The sequence below is a fragment of the Oreochromis niloticus genome, linkage group LG15 (assembly GCF_001858045.2).
Source record: "Oreochromis niloticus isolate F11D_XX linkage group LG15, O_niloticus_UMD_NMBU, whole genome shotgun sequence".
Classification (NCBI taxonomy): Eukaryota; Metazoa; Chordata; class Actinopteri; order Cichliformes; family Cichlidae; genus Oreochromis; species Oreochromis niloticus.
The window spans coordinates 22,520,916-22,539,463 of record NC_031980.2 but is presented as its reverse complement, the minus strand read 5'-3'; the positions used below and the strand labels follow the sequence as shown (position 1 = coordinate 22,539,463).

General features: G+C 39.9%; 4 protein-coding genes across 5 annotated transcripts; 1 reads left to right on the top strand and 3 right to left on the bottom strand.

Moving 5' to 3' along the window:
- Positions 1-1,510: 1,510 nt before the first annotated feature.
- batf3 (basic leucine zipper transcription factor, ATF-like 3) lies at positions 1,511-4,071 on the bottom strand. The gene is made up of 4 exons (XM_003446645.5): positions 3,633-4,071; positions 3,190-3,294; positions 2,168-2,212; positions 1,511-1,970 (listed from the first exon to the last, which is right to left on the bottom strand). The coding sequence occupies exons 1-4, from the start codon at positions 3,705-3,707 to the stop codon at positions 1,827-1,829; spliced, it is 369 nt and encodes a 122-aa protein (XP_003446693.1). The 5' UTR covers positions 3,708-4,071; the 3' UTR covers positions 1,511-1,826.
- Positions 4,072-4,466: 395 nt separating this feature from the next.
- Positions 4,467-9,872, bottom strand: nsl1 (NSL1 component of MIS12 kinetochore complex). 2 transcript variants are annotated; one of them, XM_005452398.4, is made up of 6 exons: positions 9,619-9,872; positions 7,777-7,849; positions 7,536-7,669; positions 7,226-7,280; positions 5,627-5,694; positions 4,467-5,532 (listed from the first exon to the last, which is right to left on the bottom strand). In XM_005452398.4, exons 1-6 carry the CDS (start codon positions 9,808-9,810, stop codon positions 5,275-5,277), a joined length of 780 nt encoding a protein of 259 aa, XP_005452455.1. In that variant the 5' UTR covers positions 9,811-9,872; the 3' UTR covers positions 4,467-5,274. The 2 variants fall into 2 exon arrangements, with proteins under 2 accessions (XP_005452455.1, XP_013127723.1); XM_013272269.3 differs by having other exon boundaries at positions 7,536-7,666; positions 9,619-9,869.
- Positions 9,873-9,902: 30 nt separating this feature from the next.
- On the top strand, positions 9,903-16,405 carry tatdn3 (TatD DNase domain containing 3). Its single transcript, XM_003446722.5, has 10 exons — positions 9,903-10,066; positions 10,230-10,262; positions 10,484-10,557; positions 10,990-11,074; positions 12,154-12,216; positions 14,088-14,197; positions 15,240-15,295; positions 15,364-15,476; positions 15,648-15,728; positions 15,816-16,405. The coding sequence occupies exons 1-10, from the start codon at positions 10,010-10,012 to the stop codon at positions 15,948-15,950; spliced, it is 807 nt and encodes a 268-aa protein (XP_003446770.1). The 5' UTR covers positions 9,903-10,009; the 3' UTR covers positions 15,951-16,405.
- Positions 16,159-18,249, bottom strand: spata45 (spermatogenesis associated 45). Its single transcript, XM_005452396.4, has 2 exons — positions 17,617-18,249; positions 16,159-16,491 (listed from the first exon to the last, which is right to left on the bottom strand). The coding sequence occupies exons 1-2, from the start codon at positions 17,855-17,857 to the stop codon at positions 16,472-16,474; spliced, it is 261 nt and encodes an 86-aa protein (XP_005452453.1). The 5' UTR covers positions 17,858-18,249; the 3' UTR covers positions 16,159-16,471.
- Between the last annotated feature and the right edge of the window lie 299 nt (positions 18,250-18,548).

The following is an 18,548-nucleotide window of genomic DNA, read 5'->3' as shown; positions in this document are numbered from 1 at the left end:
GGCAAGCATGGGAAGAACATGGAAACTCCACACAGAAAGGCCCCATGTGACCAGGAGATTTAAAACCAGAACCTTTATGTTGTGGGGAGACAGCGTGCTAACCACCGCACCATTGTGCATTAGAAAACAAAGCTTTGATTCAAAGTGCGGTCTGTGGGTTTAGTACTTGACGTTGGTAACATTTCATGTGTCTCTTAAGTGCAAAATAAAGTCCACTGCTGTGCTTTTCTTTCAACCAGGACTCATGGCGTATTAGCATATAGCAACACAAAATGATGCTAAAGGAACATTTTACTTCAGTGTCAGCTTCTTGTTTCATTCACATCTTCTGACAGCCATCTCTCCAAACAATTAAAAAAAAGGCACAAAAATAATAATTACCAACTTAAACCACTAGCACCTGAACAGACGCAAGTGCTTGACTTGTGCAATTTTATTGTGCAGTCAGCTAAACAAACAACATCAACAAAAGGGATTATCATAAAATTAGGTTTGGGGATTTGACTTTTTTTTTTTATCACTGGCAGAGTGAAACAGCTACTGGAAGAAGCATTCTCACGGAAATTGTCTGTCTCTGAATTAAAGTTAATAAACAGTCCTCAGGGCAAAAATGCCTTGTTGATGTCAGAGGTCTTAGGGAAATGGCACACTGCTTTGAGCAGGCAGGAAAGAAACAGGAACTCAAATAATTACTCATTAAAACCAAAGAAGGCAATATCTGAATGCACAACAGGTCCAAACTTCAAGCAAATGTGCTCCAGCAACAGAAGGCCACACCAGCTACCACTCCTGTGTGCTAAGAACAGGAAACTGAGGCTACCGTTCACACTGGCTCACAGGACTGGAAGCACATTTGTATTGTAGAATCAGTATTTGGTGAAAACAACATACAGCACGGATCCATCTGGCGTTGTATCAGCAGTTCAGGCTGCTGTTGGAGTTATTTCCTTAGCACACTTTGGGACCCTTAGTACCAAATGAGCAATGTTTAAACAACCTGACCAGTGATTATTGATGAGTAGGGTGTGTCACCTTCTAGCAAGATAACACACCCTGTCACAAAACTCAAATGATCTCCACCGGGTTTCTAAAACATGACAGGGAGTTCACTGTACATGGATGACGTCCACAGTCACCAGATGTCAATCCAATAGAGCACCTTTGGGATGTCATGAAACGAGACTATTGTGAGGCTATCACAGCAACATGGACAAAAACTTTCCAGAACCTCACTGAAGCTACGCTACGAAGAATTATAGCAGCTCTGTGGGTAAAAATGGGGTCCAGCCCCGTACTAGTGAGGTGTACCTAATAAAGTGGCTACTGAATGTGTAAACATTCTTTCAATCCCTATCCCTGATTAAAGCTGATTAAACTAATGTTGTTTTATGAGCAAAGGTTTCAGACTAGCTTCTATGAGAAGAAGAAGATAATAGTAATGGCCCATCTTTCTTCATTTAGGAACAGTGAAAATGTATAACCAGATCCATTTTGTTAAACATATGTCCACATAGAAATGAGTCAGTACTTTATTCTGATCACAACAAAGACAACAATATTACACTGACGTTGCTTTTCGACTGATAGCTTCGTATTTGCTGCAGCTCAGGTCTGCTCTCAGTAACATGATCAGCTCTGTAACAACACCACCAGAGGACGCTCTTCACCGGGATTTGAGATCAGCAGCAGCTCAAACCTGTTGCATCGTCACTGTGTTTAAGCGTGGTGAACAGCGCTCTCTAGAGGTTCACTGCAGCATTACAGAGACACCAACTCTCAGATACATTCAGAAGTTTAACTCGTCTTCAGAAACTTTGTTCCCTGCCTCAAACAGAACGGGCTGCCATGTTCTCGGGCTGCAGGGTGGAAGAGGTGGAGGAGGCAAAGGAGCAGTGCATGATGGGACAGAAGGGCTCGTGGGCTCTAAGAGCTTCGGTCAGCAGGTGCTGCTCCTCTGACAGAGAATCCACCTGCAGATGAATTTACTCTGTTACTGCTGTGTAAAAGCAATGGAGGTACACCAGAACTATTTTATTTTAAATATTTAACTTGGTTTCATTTCTGCTGTGTTTTTAATGCATGTCATACAAACAGGCCTTGCTGCTGTTTATATAAAATAAAACTGTCTGTAAAAGACGAACAGAGACAGAATTAGCAGTGTGTTTACCTCCCTCCTCAACTTCCTGTTCCTCTGCTCTAGCAGCTCACAGGCCTGGAGGTGAAGAGGGGGAAACAAAGTGGGAAATACATGTTACATTAAAAAATAACAGCTTTCATATAAATAAAAAATAATATTTATTTGAAAACAAAAGCTAGACTGGGCATTTCATCATTGGGGTATTTTGATTGGGATTGTAATTTTGGAAATGTGATTTTTGCATAGACACAGGTAAATGTGGTTGCTACACATTCATTGCATAACTGCACAATGGGATTTTTATTGCTGCAGTCCCAGCTTGTAAGCACTCAGTCATCTCTGGATTTGATAATATGGAGACAGAGTAGTCAGAGAGCACTCTCCTTGCCCTACTTCACAAGCAAACAAACGGTCAGGAGCCACACATCACATTTTTTTATTAATAATAAACTTTTTTTTTTAAAGCTACAAAAGTAACATTAACTCCATTTCACTCCATATTTTTATCCTGGTGGTCCACGTGTAAATGCTAGTTGCTCTTTGACCGACAGTTTGCTTTAAACCAGCAGCCTCAAGCAAGAGAGGACCTGTCAAAACACTCATTCTAGTTTATCAGCCACATACATCCCAATTTGATCTGAACTGTGGTAAAACCTAAAACAGTTTGAGAAACAAAACAGCCATCCAGAAACACTCCAGCTGTAAATCAAAGAAACGTGTTGGCATGGTCGTTGGTTTAACCACCTCACTTTAGCCGATGTGTTATGGTCAGTAACAAGTCTGTAAAGGTGAGCGGGCGGCGATCTGGCTGTGATGAAATTAACGTCGCAGACAGCCAGTCTCAAAGACACAATCTGTTCTCAGTGACTTGCAAACTAAATCTTCATGGAGAAAAAAATGCAGTGCAAAAAATATTTGCAACATTTTGCAAACCTGTTAAGAGCCCAAAATAGACCTTTTGGTGGGCCACTTTGGGCCCAAGTGCCATATGTTTGACACCCCAACTTTATGCATATAATCAGAATCTGATCAGCAGAAATACGCTCACCCACCTCGTGCAGCAGGTCGGCTCTCTGAGTTTGTCTTTTGCGGCTCTTCTGAGCTGCAACTCTGTTCTTCTCTCTCCTCTTCATCCTCCGCCCCTCATCCTCCGAACACTGACACAAACAAACACTATAATCTGTTGACACGTTCTACATTTGTGATATTTTACATCTCATTTTTTACTGCTTAACCCGAGTTTGTTTGTGCAGATTCATGTGGGGACGCTGGCAGAGTAACATCACATATCTGCCTATTTCTCACACAACCTCAGTGTGAAGCACTGAGGATGACCATAGCGATATCAGCCTATATACACAAGACGATTCTTTAAACCTGCTTAAAACCTCTTGACCCCTGACCTCCCCGTGGATTAGGAGGAAGGTAAACAGTAAAAACACGAACCTAAATGTACACGTGTAAAGAAAAAACACGATGACGTGATCTTTCTTACCTCCCATCCTTCACAGAGCTGGTTGGTGCTGATGTTATTCTGTTGAGACTGGCATGAAAAACCAGAGTCTGACATCACAGGCTTTAAAATCAAAACCTAAAAGGAAAGAGGACGGTATTCTGAACACTGGTTCTGTCAGGAGACTGATAGGTGTGTGTGTGCTGGGCACTGAGTCCAGTCAAGTTCAAACACACCGGGTAGAAAACTAGCTCGAGTTTCACTTCAGCTTACTTTTCAATTTCGCTGCCTTTTTTAAAGAAGTGGTGAGGAGAGTTAATGTAAGTCATGTGACTTGGGGGGCCCCATGGTTAACCTGTATTTAGCATATGGAAGAAGTCTTTCTTCAGGACTACCAGAAATCCAACTGAGATAATCAACAGACGAAGCAGATTCTATTAAAAAAAACCTGGTAAGACACAAGACTTTCACCCTGGAGGTTAGAGTTCAGCTTCAGCTGCTGTTTACAGTCACATATTAGATTTATGCACCGAAACTATTTGGTTAGATTTACAGAGTGAAATGTTTTGCATTAAAATACACACTTCTTCCATTCATAAACATTTTTTAAAGTTTCTGTTTTTACTGTGAGCACAGATCATTCCCACATTCTGCAGGTGACAACTATAAATCCACTACTTAACATAGTTTTCCAAAAATACAGTTTCTCTCAGTTAAACCTGTGAAAAACAAAAAAGGGATTTTAAAAGTTGTAACATAACAATATATTTAACTAAACCAACAGTTTTTATAGAGTGTTAACCATAAATTTAAGGTTTATGAATCTCTTTAAAGTGGATTAAAGCGACCACAAAGTGATCAATATGAGAAAGACGGTTACAAGTACAAGCAAAGCCTCTGGAATTGTATTTTATACAATATGCACAAGATAACAGAAATGACCGAAATGATTTCATTTGATTCACTCAAATCCTCAATACTAATTACAGTTTTCCCTTTACAAAAATCATCAATTTAGTTAAACAATCTTCTAACAAATGAACAAATCTGATGCTGATGAAGCGGAGATAATATGCAAAAACATGCTGCACATAACTCCACAAGATTACACCTCTGATGCTACTTTAGTCCTTGCAAGTGGAGAAACAAATCAGCCAGTTTGGGGTATTTTTATCTGTGCTTTTGACTTGCCAAACAGTATCTCTGTTGCTGCCCACACATGAAACTGAAACTTCTGTTTGGCTTCATGGAAAAGAATGATCATGTTTACACTTATTAATTTCAGCCACAGACTGGATATTAAAAAAGGGATGTATCCACTGTGACACAATCTGGTGTATTTAAGGCCCCAGTGTTGCTATTTTGGCCACCACAGTGCTGGTGAAGTGCCCACAGAGAGAGCAGTGAAACGTTTTTGGCTAAGCTTGGACGGCAAGCTGCATACACAGAGACAGGCCTGCTTATACTAAAGTTAAACCTTGTATAATTGTTAAAGAAGGTGGAGCAGGTTACAGAGAGCAAAACGTTTTTGTAGCAGGTTGTAAAGCACATTTATTTCCACTGTAAAGTTGGACATTTTAATGTGGGAGTCTATGGATGTGCTAGTTTTTGGGATCAGCCAAGTGGCCATTAGAGGAACTGCAGTGTTTGGCAATTTCACACTGGTTTAATGTTTCTTGAAGTGTCACTCGAGCTTGTCCTCTCCCACGCAGCACTCTGGTTTCTTGGCTTGGGGTACATAGCCCTCTGCGGCTGCTGCTTCCTCTAAGGCTCTCTTGATTGGTTGCTTGTTTCCCATGGCTCTTTTCGCAGGAGGAAAGGGAGCCTCTGATTGGTCATTAAAACCAAACACTTCTCTGTGTATCTCCAGAGAGGCTTGGTTGGGTTTCATTTTGAGGATTTCGCACAGGCCTTCAACTTGTGTTTGCAGAGTGTTGATTGACTGTAGAAAAAAATATGTGTCAGTAATGACTCCATACATGAAGGTGTGACTCTATACATGAAGGACAACTTGCTAAGAGCTTTTGGTGTGTTACCTTTATGACCTGGATGGCCTGCTTTACCACACCAGGAGCGGCTGCTGTCAAATCATTCATGATGTTCTCTGGTAAAACACAAGAACGGCACTGTTATCGAGGGTAAACTGCACATCGGTGTCAGCAGTGCCTACAGTTAGTCTTGTCTGTCTGCTTAGCCAAAATAAAAAGGACTGTCCTCACTGATTTCACACAAAGAATATCACAAAATAGTCACAGAATCATTGGAAATAATGAAACTAAACTTAAACTAAACTTCACTGTCTGGTATAAAATTTGTAAGGAAACAGTGACTATATTTGGACAAATATTACTTATACAAAGCACTTCTTTTTTAATTCCTTATTTCAACATCTAGAAAATTTAAAACAAACTAAAAACAATTCAGTTTTATTTATATAGGACTAAATCAAAACAACAGTTATCTATTTATAAACCATATAAACATATCTGCTTGATATGCTGAGTTTTTGTATATTCTGCTGTGATAAAGAACTGCACGGTCGTTTTTACGACTGTTCACGAGGCCATGCAAGAATTTGCTCTCTTCAAGCATCATTTATCGTTTTCAAGCTAATGTTGATTCAAATTCATTTTAAAGAGCGATTGATTGGGTGGCTGTGGCTCAAGAAGTAGAGCAGGTCATGCACTAATTGGAAGGCTCCAGTCTTCATCTCCAAGAATCAATGGGAAATATACTGAATCTCAAGTTGGTCCTGATGTTCCACAGAATGATAGAAAGCACTAACACGCAGGAAAAAGTGAAAGTGTGTAAATTAGCGACACTGTACACATGTATAAGTGATAAAGCATTTTGAGTGGCAAAATAAGGTAGAAAATTCTGTGCATTTACCATTTAAAGTGGCAAACTGCCAGCATTTCATTGGGTCCTACTCACTGCTCTTCAGCAACATGCTTAGGCCTCATTTTATCTGAAAGCCAGCACTAACTACGCTCTCTCTGGCAAATCGCTCGTGGTAGCAATTTACTATGAAAGTAATGCAGCTCTGCTCTGCTTACCAACATCTGTACAAATTACTCCTTAAGTTTAAAAAATATATATGTGTATATACATATATAAACATTTTCCATGGCAACTGTATGAATGACCGTGTGACCTGCGATACTACAGTAAAACTATTGTTATCGCTTCATGAGTCATTTACAACCTGCCGATATGTTTTTATTCACAGTCTTTGCTTCAGTCTACTAAAAACGGTGAACAAGAAGTACTGATGCATTTAGGTATTTCACTTCAGTGACGCTGAAACTTTCATGTCTGCCTTTAAAAAGAACCAGTTCTTCCTAAATGCACTTTAAAATAGCAAACACCCCCTCACTGGACAAAGGGTGCTTTATGTGTTTTTCTTTTTGACTCCACACGTAACCATAAGTTGTCTAAACTTACTCTCCAAACTAAGACAGTAACACTGTCCTGAGCCAGCAGTACAGCACTCTGTAGCTGGTGCTCAGCATTTCAAGTCAGCTGTAGGTGAACACTCACTACCTGTAAAGATTTGGTGTTTCAGGAAGACCTGAAAACACTAGAAGCTAAAATAAAAAATGTGCATGTCTGTAGAAATGATCAGAGGCTACTACCTTGATCAGGATCTTTGACCATCTCTTGAGGTTTGATGGCCTGCTCATACAGCCCCTGAAACATGAAACGTGTTTGTTTCAATCTTTAGACAAATATCTGTTTATGAAAGATTCTGTGAAATCTGTAATAAGCAATAAACATTTTCTCAAAGACAGAAAATACTCTTTGCTTTGAAAAACACTTGGCACTTTTGCACTTTAGTTATTCAATATGTTTATTTATTTCTATACGAAAAACTAAAATTGAGAGTAATGGACAATAATCAGAGCTGGTAAATCAAAAAATAAACAAGGAGGAAAAAAGCCCCACCATGATTTTCCGTTCAGCCCTGAGGGCATGCACCACATGAGGAAGGATCTTTTTGGGGAATGTACGGCGCCTTCTTGTGGTCTCAACGACAGTATCGTCCAGGAGGCTTTCCAGATCTACAGCTTCATCCTCTGCTGAGGGTGGTGTTGGTGGTGGAGAAACAGGCAGCATATTTAACTAAATCAGGCTTTCCTCAAAATATGACAATTGAAACAAGAGTATGAAAAGGGCGAAGGATCACCTTCATCATCGGGCGCCTCCTCCCAAGGCCGTCCATTCACCAACACGTTAGCCTGAACAGCAGCCTCAAAATTCTGCACCGTTTCAAATAAACAAGCACACAATCAGTGGCAACGCACATTAAAATATGACGTCAGCTGTGCAACTGCAGCAGGATCAGATCAATTTGATAACGTTTCTATTTTGGTCAACACAGGAAGCCATATTACACTTTATTTTACAGGACTGTCCTGAGTAATCTAGTCCCAAAGAAGACTACCAGGATCATTTTCAGGAAACTCTGTTGCTGTTATTATATGAACACTGTACAGTCCTCCATACAAAGGTCAAATGTTGATCAGAGTTGTTTCTGTACTTAGTTCACATGAAGCTTAAACTGAGCTACAAATAATCTGCACAACTGAAACACTGTTTTCCCCAAATTTTCATGAAAACTTTCGGTTTCTTCTACTGCAGTGTGATGATGATTCAGTATGAAGCACACAGCTCGAAATACATGGGATGCACTTACTGTGTACTTAAAATATGGTTTTATATTAAGCACTAATAGTGTGACAAAAAGACTTTACAACAGTCATGCCTGTCTTTGAGGATTTAGTTGGTGCAAAAACTGATACGAGTCACAACATAAACTTCAAACGCTGCGTCGGTTACAATAAAATCATTTGTTAGAAGACTGACAGCCGGCAATATCTGTAGATCGGAAGTTTATAACGCAAGTATCAGCATAGTAGTGGACAACTTAAAACACTAAACAAACAAACAAACACACAGCATTCACACACTCTCCATTTAATTATTTTCCATCCCGGAGCATTTAGACTACCCCTAAGTACTGTCACCATATCAGATTTCCTCTATGTAATTAAAAAAATCACTATAGTGGCATTTTTTTCAGCTGCCTGTCTGTTGTCTCTTTTTGGCACAGACAGTCTGTAATCATAGGTGTATAAAGGATTTGTAAAAAGAACTAGATCCAGAAATGGGGTCATCACAGCAGACCATCTCATCCTAACCCAGGCATCCTCTTCTTCTCTCCCGCCCGGCAACTTCATCTTCAACATCCATTGTGCAATAGAGCCATTATCCCTCCTCTGCACTTTTCCACACCATCTGTACCTCGCCTTTCTAACTTTGTCTCAAAAATGCTTAACCTGTGCTGTCCTTCTGATGTACTTATTTCTAATTTTGTCTCAACACGTTCAGCTACCATCTTTTTCCACCTCCCTTGTGCATTGTCCATTTCTTTGGAAGGTGACCCCAGGTATCTAAGCTCCTCCACTTTCTCTACATCCGCTCCTTTCATCTTGTTACACCTGCCTTCCTCTCATTCACACACATCTATCCTGTCTTGCTTCAACTGAGTTTCCAGAGCATACCTCCAACTCTTCTCTTCCACCTACTCTCAGTGTGGTCTGCTAACAGCCCACAGACACTATTGCCTGACCTCATAACTATTACTGTTGAGCTTAACAGATGTAGCTTATTAATATCAAGCTGTAAAGTATATATGCAAAGATTTTATTCAATTCAATTCAATTCAAATTATTTATTGTCCCAAAGGGAAATTACTTTAGCAACAGGATAAAAGTAAACAAAACAATAACATAAAATGACAATAATAGTAATAGAAAATCCCAGAACGGTTATATGCCATTTAGGAGACAGGATGCAGTAGGGATAAAAGAAGCCTGGAGTCTATATATTTTTATAGTTTATATTATAAATACAAATACGCCTTAATTAAAACAACTATCAGCGGCCTGGCATCTACAGTTTAGCATTGCCCACATCATGTTCAGTTACAGTCAATCCCAAAATGTGAGAAAGGACTCGGACTCACTGCCAGCAGCTCCTGCAGTAAAACTCGCTTCGTCTCCTCCGGAAAGTCCTCCGGCTGTCCGTCCAGAGCCGTCTTTAAAAGTTCTTTGCATTTGTTCACCTGCTCGCTTACTGCTTTCTTCGAGGTTACCTGGACCCTGTACTCTTGATTTGTTTCCTCACTTGGTAAGACTTCACTCTCTACGGCCTCCATCTTTACCGCCAACTTGTTTATATTTTTAACGCAACCCGGAACTGAACAGAAACGAACCGGTCCTACTACCAAAGATGACCGTGGAGGAACAACGTTTATTTTTGGAGGACTGTTCCGGGATGGTTGTTAGCTATGCTACTAACGCAGAACAGTTGTTCTAATATTACTTGGTGTCTTAGCTTTTATTTGTTGATTTTCAATGGAGAATGGCTTCGTTGATTGTCATTGTCATATCTCGGCTCATGAGTTTGAAGAGGTAAATTGTCACATGTTAGAAATTATTCATCCCCTCTTCATGAACTGCAGGAAATTTAGAGCATTACTAAATCAGGAAACATGCCACTCTTTTTATTTACAGTCTGATTACAGCTCCTAGCTTTATATATACTGATCAAATAAAGCCTTTCTTTTACTTTTAGGATTTCGAGGATGTGATCCTGAGGACGAGGGAGGTAAGCATAATGAATTCATTTTATACCTTCACATATGCCTTACAGATCTTGGCCATTTGAAAGCAGTAAATATTTTCAGAGTCATCTGGAAATACAGCCTGAAACTACAGATGAGAAAAAATGTAGTTGTATGTTTCATCTTGGTTCACACAAGTACAATAAGTGCAGTTTAATATAATATTTAAAATAGTAAGCATGCAATTATGTGTGTCTATGTGTAGGCTGGTGTAAAGACTCTGGTTGCAGTTACAGAAGAAGTCGGAGAGTTTGCCCGAGTTCTCCAGCTGCAGGAAAGGTCTGCATGTCTGCAAAGCACATTGTCTGTCTCACAAACATATATTATGCTGCTTGTTTTTTATTGAGAGGACACCAAATTGAAGAAAAACGACATCAACAGCATAAAGTCTAACAGATTCATTAAGCTGAGCTAAGACAGGAAAAAAAGAGACAAACTTTCAGTTATTTGCTGATGAAATAAATAAAACTATCCAGGAACTTAGGTGCAACTAAAGGTTAGGTTTTCTGGACTAATATTTGTATAGTAAAAGTACACAGACACACTGAGGTTCACTCACAGTAAGAACAGAGCTTGTGTTACTTTTTCTTCTAAAGTCAGTCACGCAGAGTGTAAAGAAAACAAATGTATATACTGTTCTGCGCAGCTGCTCACAACTGGAAAGCATTGCATTTATTATCTTTGATCTTATGTTGAATTTCTTTCTCACAGCTATCCAGATCTCGTGGCTCCGTGTTTTGGCATCCATCCGCTGCAGGCTGCCGAGGGGACTCAGCAGCGCAGTGTGAAACCTCAGGTACTGAAACAATGTGTAGCACATGTGTCTTTTAAATATTTTACTTAAATGATTATGAAAAAATGAGAAGGAAATCTGTATCCAGACTGTATCCAGCGATTTGTGTAGTTTGCTTACTACAGTAGAAATCTGCTTTAATTCTTTATGGCATCAATTTAACAAGGTGCTTGAAGTATTCCTCAGAGATTTTGGTCCATGATAGCATCAACAACCCAATACAGATTTGTTGGCTGCAGATCCATGATATGAATCTCCCGTTGCACCGCACCACACCCTAAAGTGCTCTGTTGGATTGAGATCTGGTGACTGTGGAGGACATTTGCATACATGTTCAAGAAACTAGTTTGACAAGGATGTTCCAACCAGCTTGAAGCAACCATCAGTAGACAGGCACACTGTGGTCATAAAGGGATGGAAATGGTCAGCAACAGTAATCAGAAAGGCTGTGATGTTTAAACAATGCTCAGTCACTTCTAAGGTGGTGCAAAGTGTTGTGAAAGCATCCCTCAAGCCATTACACCACCACAGGCTTGAACAGTTGATACAAGGCAGGATCCATGCATTCATGTTGTTTATACCAAATTCTGACTTTCTGTTTTTCAAATTTATTGTTGTTTAATTTTGGCTTCAGTTTTCCTTTCTTAGCTGACGGGAGTGGCAGCCCATCAGAAACAGAATGCTTATTAATCGCTAAGGAAATTATCTAATCAGACCACCATTGTGGTCTTCTGCTACCCATTTGCTTCAAGCATCTCTGAGTGTGTGTCTGTGTGCTGAGAGATGCTCTTCTGCTTCTTCTGCGCACTTCAGCTATAACAAGTGGTTATTTGAGTTACTGTTGCCTTTTTATTGCCTTAAAGCAGTCTGGCCATTCTTCTTTGATCTCTGTCATTACCTGCACATTTACACTCACAGAACTGCTGCACACTGGTTGTTTTCTCCTTTTCAGACTATTCTCTGTAAACCCTGAAGATGGTGTGTGGAAATTTCCAGTAGATCAGTGTTTTCTGAATACCCAGAAAAATATTTTTAATGGTTTTTTTTTAGCCTCTCCTTTAATAAAGAAATGTGTTCCACAGGATCTGGATGCTGCCCTTCCACACTTCTATAACCACAAAGAACGCCTCGTCGCTGTTGGAGAGGTAGACTTTTAACCTCTAACTGAACCTTATAATAACCTCTTTTATTAAAATATTTTTAATTTTACTGCGGAATTAATAAAACATGTTTATATGTCTAAGCTAAACCCCTTTTTAAATTGACTAAGAAGTGTGCTGCATCTCAGACAGGCCATTTTTCTACTGAAATGGAGCTCAGTAGAAGAAGTTTAACCAAAATTTTATATAATAAATAATTCCATGACTGGAAGTCTTCATAGATAATTTAAGTTACAGCAACTTCTGAAGGCTTAAGGGTGGTCATGGATTCAACTGTTACAAACACACACATTAACACACACTGTGTCTGCTCTGTGTTAAAAAATCTTTACATTTTTAATGTAACCTGTCTTGAAGCAAAGCAGATTAAACGTGTTAAAAGCCCCGATTTACCTGCTAATCTCGCGTGTAAGAAAAGGTTAATGCACACAGTCAGTAACAGTCTTTCTCAGGCTCACAGACAGTCACACACACTAACTGCTCTCCAGCAGGTGCTGATGGTGGAGGGAATTTCTACATGGTGTCAATGAGGAATGTGTGTTTGTTCCAGCACATTTCAGGCATCACAGGGCTAAATCAACACTCTCCTACTGCTGTCTCCAGCTGTTGGATTAGGTTGGAGACATAGAGCTCCATCCTGTGCTCCACTGAGCACATTTTAGTTCAGCTACAGTTTGAATCTGTAACCTTTTCCCTCATATCTGTTCTGGCAGTTTTTTCTTTAATCTGCGGACGCTTGAGAGATTGAGGGTACTTTGTGGTTTTAGGTTGAGCAATCAAAACCAGTTTGACTCGACTTCATTTGGACATAAGCTCCATGAGAACGGACTCACTTGAGAGATGGCGACTTAAACCTCTTCCTTGCCAGAGGCTCATGCACCAGAGCAGGTGTCAGTTTTTAAGGTGGCACACACAAATGCATCCAATGTAGCATTTGGTGTTCCTCATTTCTGTTTCTTATGAAACTTATGTTTCAGAAATTTCTTATGTTTCTTCAGTTATGAAACTTAATCAGTAACGATTCACTGACATAGTTCAAAGTTTTAAAGAGCGAACCTGAGACGAAGGTTTCGTTTCTACAGTAGCATGCATAAATCCTTTGAATACTGAACTTGTAGATCAGTGCTTTAAATGTTTATGTCATGTTAATGGTGAGCATTAAGATGTTTTTATAAAACCATAGTCTGAGTGTATCTTTACAGGAGAGGAAATTTTAATTTGTTCTAAAAAGGACTTAAAATTTTGAACTGTCATAGTGAAAAAGAAATGCAAAGTGATTCTGGTCTTCTAAAACTTCTACTACATTAATAGTAGTCTGGGATGGGATGACTGATTTAAAAAAAATGTATTTATTTTTTACGATTTGTGTGTGAGAGGTCCTGTGTTCAAATCCCGGATGAGCCCCAAACTTTTACGTTCTTTTAAAAGGTCCGGGGGATGAGGGAAATATCTAAAGGTGTCTGGGTTGAAAAAAGGAGACGGGGGAGGCAAAATGGTTAAATTAAAGGGTTTTATTAATGTTTCTATTAGTAATTCAACTAAAAGAGACGGACAAGCCCTATCACATTTTAAAGAAGGAAAACAAAAAAACCCAGTAGTTGGTCAATAAACTGAAAAGTAAGTCAAAAAAGGGTTAGTCACCAAAACACACTCCTCTCCACAGAGCAGGCTAGCTACAAAACCCAACAAGGCTCTCTGGCACTAGACCTCACCTGTCTCTGGCCTTAATTGCTGATTAGAGTCAGCTGTACAAAAAGGGTGACACCTAAGGTAGGAGAGGGCAGGACACACCCACACGAGGTCAGTTTCACAGGAGGCCCTCCTAGGGTCATAACAGCCTTCTTTTGATTTTTCAGATTGGTTTAGACTTCACCCCCTGGTGCGCCCCGACTCAGCAGGACAGAGATGACCAAGTGATCGTCTTCATCAAACAGCTCAACATCGCCAAGGAGCTGGACTTACCTGTGTGAGGACTAATTAAAATAGCTATTGTTAGAATTCTCAGACTTAAGTCATGGCGAGTAGTTCAAGTTCTTTCCCTTTTTTTTTGGTTTTTCCTTTTTAATCTGGTCACTCTTTGGCTACTTATAGATCACAAATGTAACACAGGGTTTATACGGCCAAAGGCAGGTGGAAATTGTGAAGCCCCAGACTCCAATGTGTTGAATTCCATTGTTTCATTGTTTTAAGGTTTGAACTTTTAAATGATGGATTTAAGACATTTTAGGACGAAACAAGACTTAAAGATGTCCCAGTGCACCAAGACTCAGTGTAAACATGAATGAGCAAATCATAAAGAGTCCAAGAATAAAAATATGAAGCTCACACTGAACTTTTTACCCCTCAGCCTGAAAGGCTCGGGGTATTGTCATCATCCTGCCAGGTGAGCGGATGGCGTGGACACCCAACTTCGTTAACACGATAACTCAGGAACGAGGCTACATGGGATTTTCAAAGTGATACCATAAGTGTGTCTATTAAAAATCTTGGACAAGTTTGATTCTCAGGGACCTCAAGATAAAAGTCAGGTCAGGTCTTCTAAAAATATCATGTGACTGTGATAACTCAAGAAGGAAGTCACCCAGGATTTTCAAATTTATATATAGCTGCATAAACTAAGATGCTGAGGGGTAGCACTGGTGTCCACCAGTATTTTTAAGGCTTTTTTTTTTAAGACCTTGCTTCCAGTTTTACTGCAGTTTATTTCCAAACTTGATTATCACATTTATGAATTAGGTTAATTTAGATTAAGTTAATTTAGAATACCTCCCCAAATAACTGCTTCAACGTGGCTGCCAGATGCCGTAAAAATTGCTTACTGAAGGGCTGCTTCGCTTTCTTTTAACTTGTTTTTGGAGAAGCGTTAGGTTAGAGGAGGTACAGTTCCTGTGATGGTCAGACACAAATGATCAAACAGTCAGTCTGCCGAGCATGCATAAGTGGCTAAGTGAAGGTTTTTAATCCACATAGAAGTCTATGTAACGTGTTGATTGTGAATTTCTGTTCAGGAACGTCCACTCCAGATCAGCTGCCAGGGTCACGATTGAGACCATGAAGGAACAAGGTGGGTGTTCGATTCCAGCGAACCATCCAGACATCTGAACGTTATCTCATGTTCTGTTTTTCTGTCAGGCATCAGCCGAGCTCTGCTTCATAACTTTGCGGGGAAGCCATCGGTCGCTCTGGAAGGTGTGAAGGCGGGCTACCTCTTCTCTTTTCCCCCTGCTGTCTGCAGAAGCAAACAGGTGAGATGGGAAGTTTCGTCCTATGGAAAAAAAGTTTTTGCAAATTTTTTGCTGAGTCACCTGCAGAAGCAGAAGCAAACCGGTGAGATGAGAAGTGTCATCCTGTGGAAAAGATTATATAAAATTTTTTGCTGAGTCACCTGAATAAACAGTTTTAATACCGCCACACAGAGATACAAGTTAATCAAGCAGATCCCGTTGGAACACATTTGTCTTGAGACAGACTCTCCTGCCCTCGGGCTTCACCAGCATGTAAGTTTGAAAGGCTTTAAAATCATCATCATATTGAGACACAGCGCCACGAGTGCAGACATGTTTAATCTGTCTTTTGTCTACCAGGTGAGGAATGAGCCCGCCAACATCATCCTACCATGTCGCTACATCACCGATGTCAAAGGTCTCCCTCCAGAAACTGTTCGGCTGGTCACCGCACACAACGCATACAGACTCTTCCCCAAAGCTAAAACACGCTGACAGTGACGTGAGCGTGATTTCGAAATCCAAGGCTCACCCAGTGTGTGACGTCATGGAAAACATAACTCCCTTTACTACTGTCCGCCCCTCAGTGTTTCACTGCGAGGCTCAACGTGAACTTTTTTAAACGCATGATGAATAACACTGCTAACGTTTGAATATCAGAAAGGTTTTTCTTTACTTTTGAGTTTTTTTTGTTTTTTTTTTAAAGTTTCACACAAGCTAGAAGCTTTCTGCAAAGTCTTGCAGATAATTCTAATAATTAATAAGATGTCTTTCTTGACCAAAATGAGTGATGCATAGAAATTATTTTTCAAAAATGAGTTTTTAATATCAGTACTGTCAATAACAAGCACAATCAAATGTCTCAAGACCTCATGCGTCATGATCTCCAGCATATTTGGGGTTTTGTATTACGTCAGATATTAGTCATGAAAATAAAATACTGAAAGTTGCCCCACGTCTGGGTCCCAGGTGTATCTGTAGTAAGAGCTCAGGTCATCTTCTAAGGCTGCAGCTCTCTAGACCAGGTGAGTTTTGTCTGGAAGAGAAGAGACAGATCTCAGGAGTCAACAGCTGCGCATTTTCTCTTGGATCACAAATCAAATAATACAGCTGTTCTCAAACAAAGTTCTATTGAACATTGACAAAAAAATACTTAAGTAGAATTTCAGTTAAGTAAAAGCAAGCAGAATAGAATCAGCAAACTCTTGTTTTGTTTTCCTTCATAAATCATTGATACAGCATAGTTCCACCTCATGTTTTTGATAAATATGTTTATGTCAGCCTGATCAAGACATGCAGAAATTAAGTGGTGCACTACAGATTTTCTACTTTAAGCCAATTAACTACAGTACAAGTGGTAAATTTGCATTAGATGATTGTCTGGGTAAGTGGTGTGAAACTCATTTTACTTTGTGGGCTGCATATCATCAATTTAACGTCAAGGAGACTGGACTGGTAAAAACACTGCATCAATTTTTTATTTTTTTTTTGCACAAACTGATAATAACATGCCTCAGTTTTTCCTTTTTCAGTCTGCTGTTAGGGCGAAGAAAGGCTTCAACGTGGCTCCTAGGTGTAAGTGGGTTAGTAAGGTGTTGTATGACACATTGTGGGTAAAGTCTTTTAATAAGAAGGCTGGGAAACTGACCATGATTCAAGCTTGAGGCTCAGATTTAGCACGTTAAACAGCCATGCTCTCCTTTTCTGCAAAATCATCCACTGAGGTGGAAAGGACCTACTGAGGCTGGGTCTGTCCCCAAACACATGTGGGCCACATGTTTGACAACAGCAGTCATAAAACGGGTGACCTGTAGGGTCCTAATGTAATGGCATGTGTGCAAACTATCTCTCATCACTGAAATTTCATTTGTCTGTACTGTGGACCAAATGAAGCTACTAAACAAATTTCATCTTTAATAGTGTAATAAGGGAAATTGAAATATCTGGCAAGTAGGGTTCTTTGATAAACTAAATTGTGGAATAGGATCTTACATGATTGCTGTAGTTTTAAAATACTGAGTCTTTCAGCCTTTTAGAATGTAATTACCTAATTAAATATTAATATCTTTAAAGTATTTGGGACACACACACACACAGTTTCTTGTGTCCATATCAGATCTACAGAAATATTTCTGTGAAATCTTAAGACAAGCCTTCTTACAGCCCTCCTCGAAGTGCCTTCTCTCGGGGAGCTTGACGGGGGCAGGCCGCTGGGTGCAGGCCTCTCTGCGCTGCGGTCCGCCGGTCAGAGCTGTAAGGAGAACCGGGCTGGTCTTCAAGTGACTCCGGTAATGTCTCCTCTGGGATCTCTCCCAGCCCTGCCGGGGGTCCATCTCCACCTGACACCACGTCTCCCTGCTCTGATTCAGCTCGAGCAGAGCCCGCTCCTCATACCCGGACATTACTTTTTACCTTTGTAGGAAGTATTAATGTGGACTAGATTTCCTTTCATAAATTATCCAAAGGTAAGTTGTGACAATACACTTGTTACCAGGGCAACAAGAAACCGGAAGAGGGGTCTCAAAGACAATTTATTAAGGAGGATGAGCCACTCTGTGGGGAGCGAAAGTAGAACCTCCCTCGCTCCTGGGACCGAGATTACTAGAATGTGGAGTAAGAATCTCACATCAGATATTAAATTTCAAATTTAGTGGGAAGTGTGATCTTAGTTTCCTTTGGTTTTATTATTTTCTTTAGTTGTCAGGCTTTCACAAAAACACTGATATATGAGAAAACAATATATCTTGTACGAGATTCAACCTGTCTTCAACAGTCTGCAGAACCTGTGAAGTCAGCTGCATAAAAACAAAATAAATAAAAAATAAATAAATAGACACAGCTGTGACGTCCGTGGTTTTCTTTTTGTCTGGTATCTTAAAATAGGGACATAGTAAGATTTAGCTGCTTTATGATTTCAAAAGGAGGCAACACGTGGACAGTAGTTTGATTGATCCCACTGAGAAAGGACCTACTTAAAAATAATAATAATTGGGATACTTAGAAGCTCGAGATTTATAAATGATTGCAAGCTGAATATTTACACGTTGTTCAGTGAAGTCAAACAACACTGCACTGCCATTCATTGGAAATGAA

Coding starts and splice junctions, on each gene's coding strand:
- batf3 (XM_003446645.5), bottom strand. CDS start 3,707: ATGTCAGACTCTGGTTTTTCATGCCAGTCTCAACAGAATAACATCAGC. Junction 2,213..3,189: donor GAGCCGACCTGCTGCACGAG/GTGGGTGAGCGT, acceptor CTTCACCTCCAG/GCCTGTGAGCTGCTAGAGCA. Junction 1,971..2,167: donor ACAGGAAGTTGAGGAGGGAG/GTAAACACACTG, acceptor ATTCATCTGCAG/GTGGATTCTCTGTCAGAGGA.
- nsl1 (XM_005452398.4), bottom strand. CDS start 9,810: ATGGAGGCCGTAGAGAGTGAAGTCTTACCAAGTGAGGAAACAAATCAA. Junction 7,281..7,535: donor GGGCTGAACGGAAAATCATG/GTGGGGCTTTTT, acceptor TTCATGTTTCAG/GGGCTGTATGAGCAGGCCAT. Junction 5,695..7,225: donor GGTCAAAGATCCTGATCAAG/GTAGTAGCCTCT, acceptor GTGTTTTACCAG/AGAACATCATGAATGATTTG.
- spata45 (XM_005452396.4), bottom strand. CDS start 17,857: ATGTCCGGGTATGAGGAGCGGGCTCTGCTCGAGCTGAATCAGAGCAGG. Junction 16,492..17,616: donor AAGGCACTTCGAGGAGGGCT/GTAAGAAGGCTT, acceptor CTTCTCTTCCAG/ACAAAACTCACCTGGTCTAG.
- tatdn3 (XM_003446722.5), top strand. CDS start 10,010: ATGGAGAATGGCTTCGTTGATTGTCATTGTCATATCTCGGCTCATGAG. Junction 12,217..14,087: donor GCCTCGTCGCTGTTGGAGAG/GTAGACTTTTAA, acceptor TTGATTTTTCAG/ATTGGTTTAGACTTCACCCC. Junction 14,198..15,239: donor AAGGAGCTGGACTTACCTGT/GTGAGGACTAAT, acceptor ATTTCTGTTCAG/GAACGTCCACTCCAGATCAG.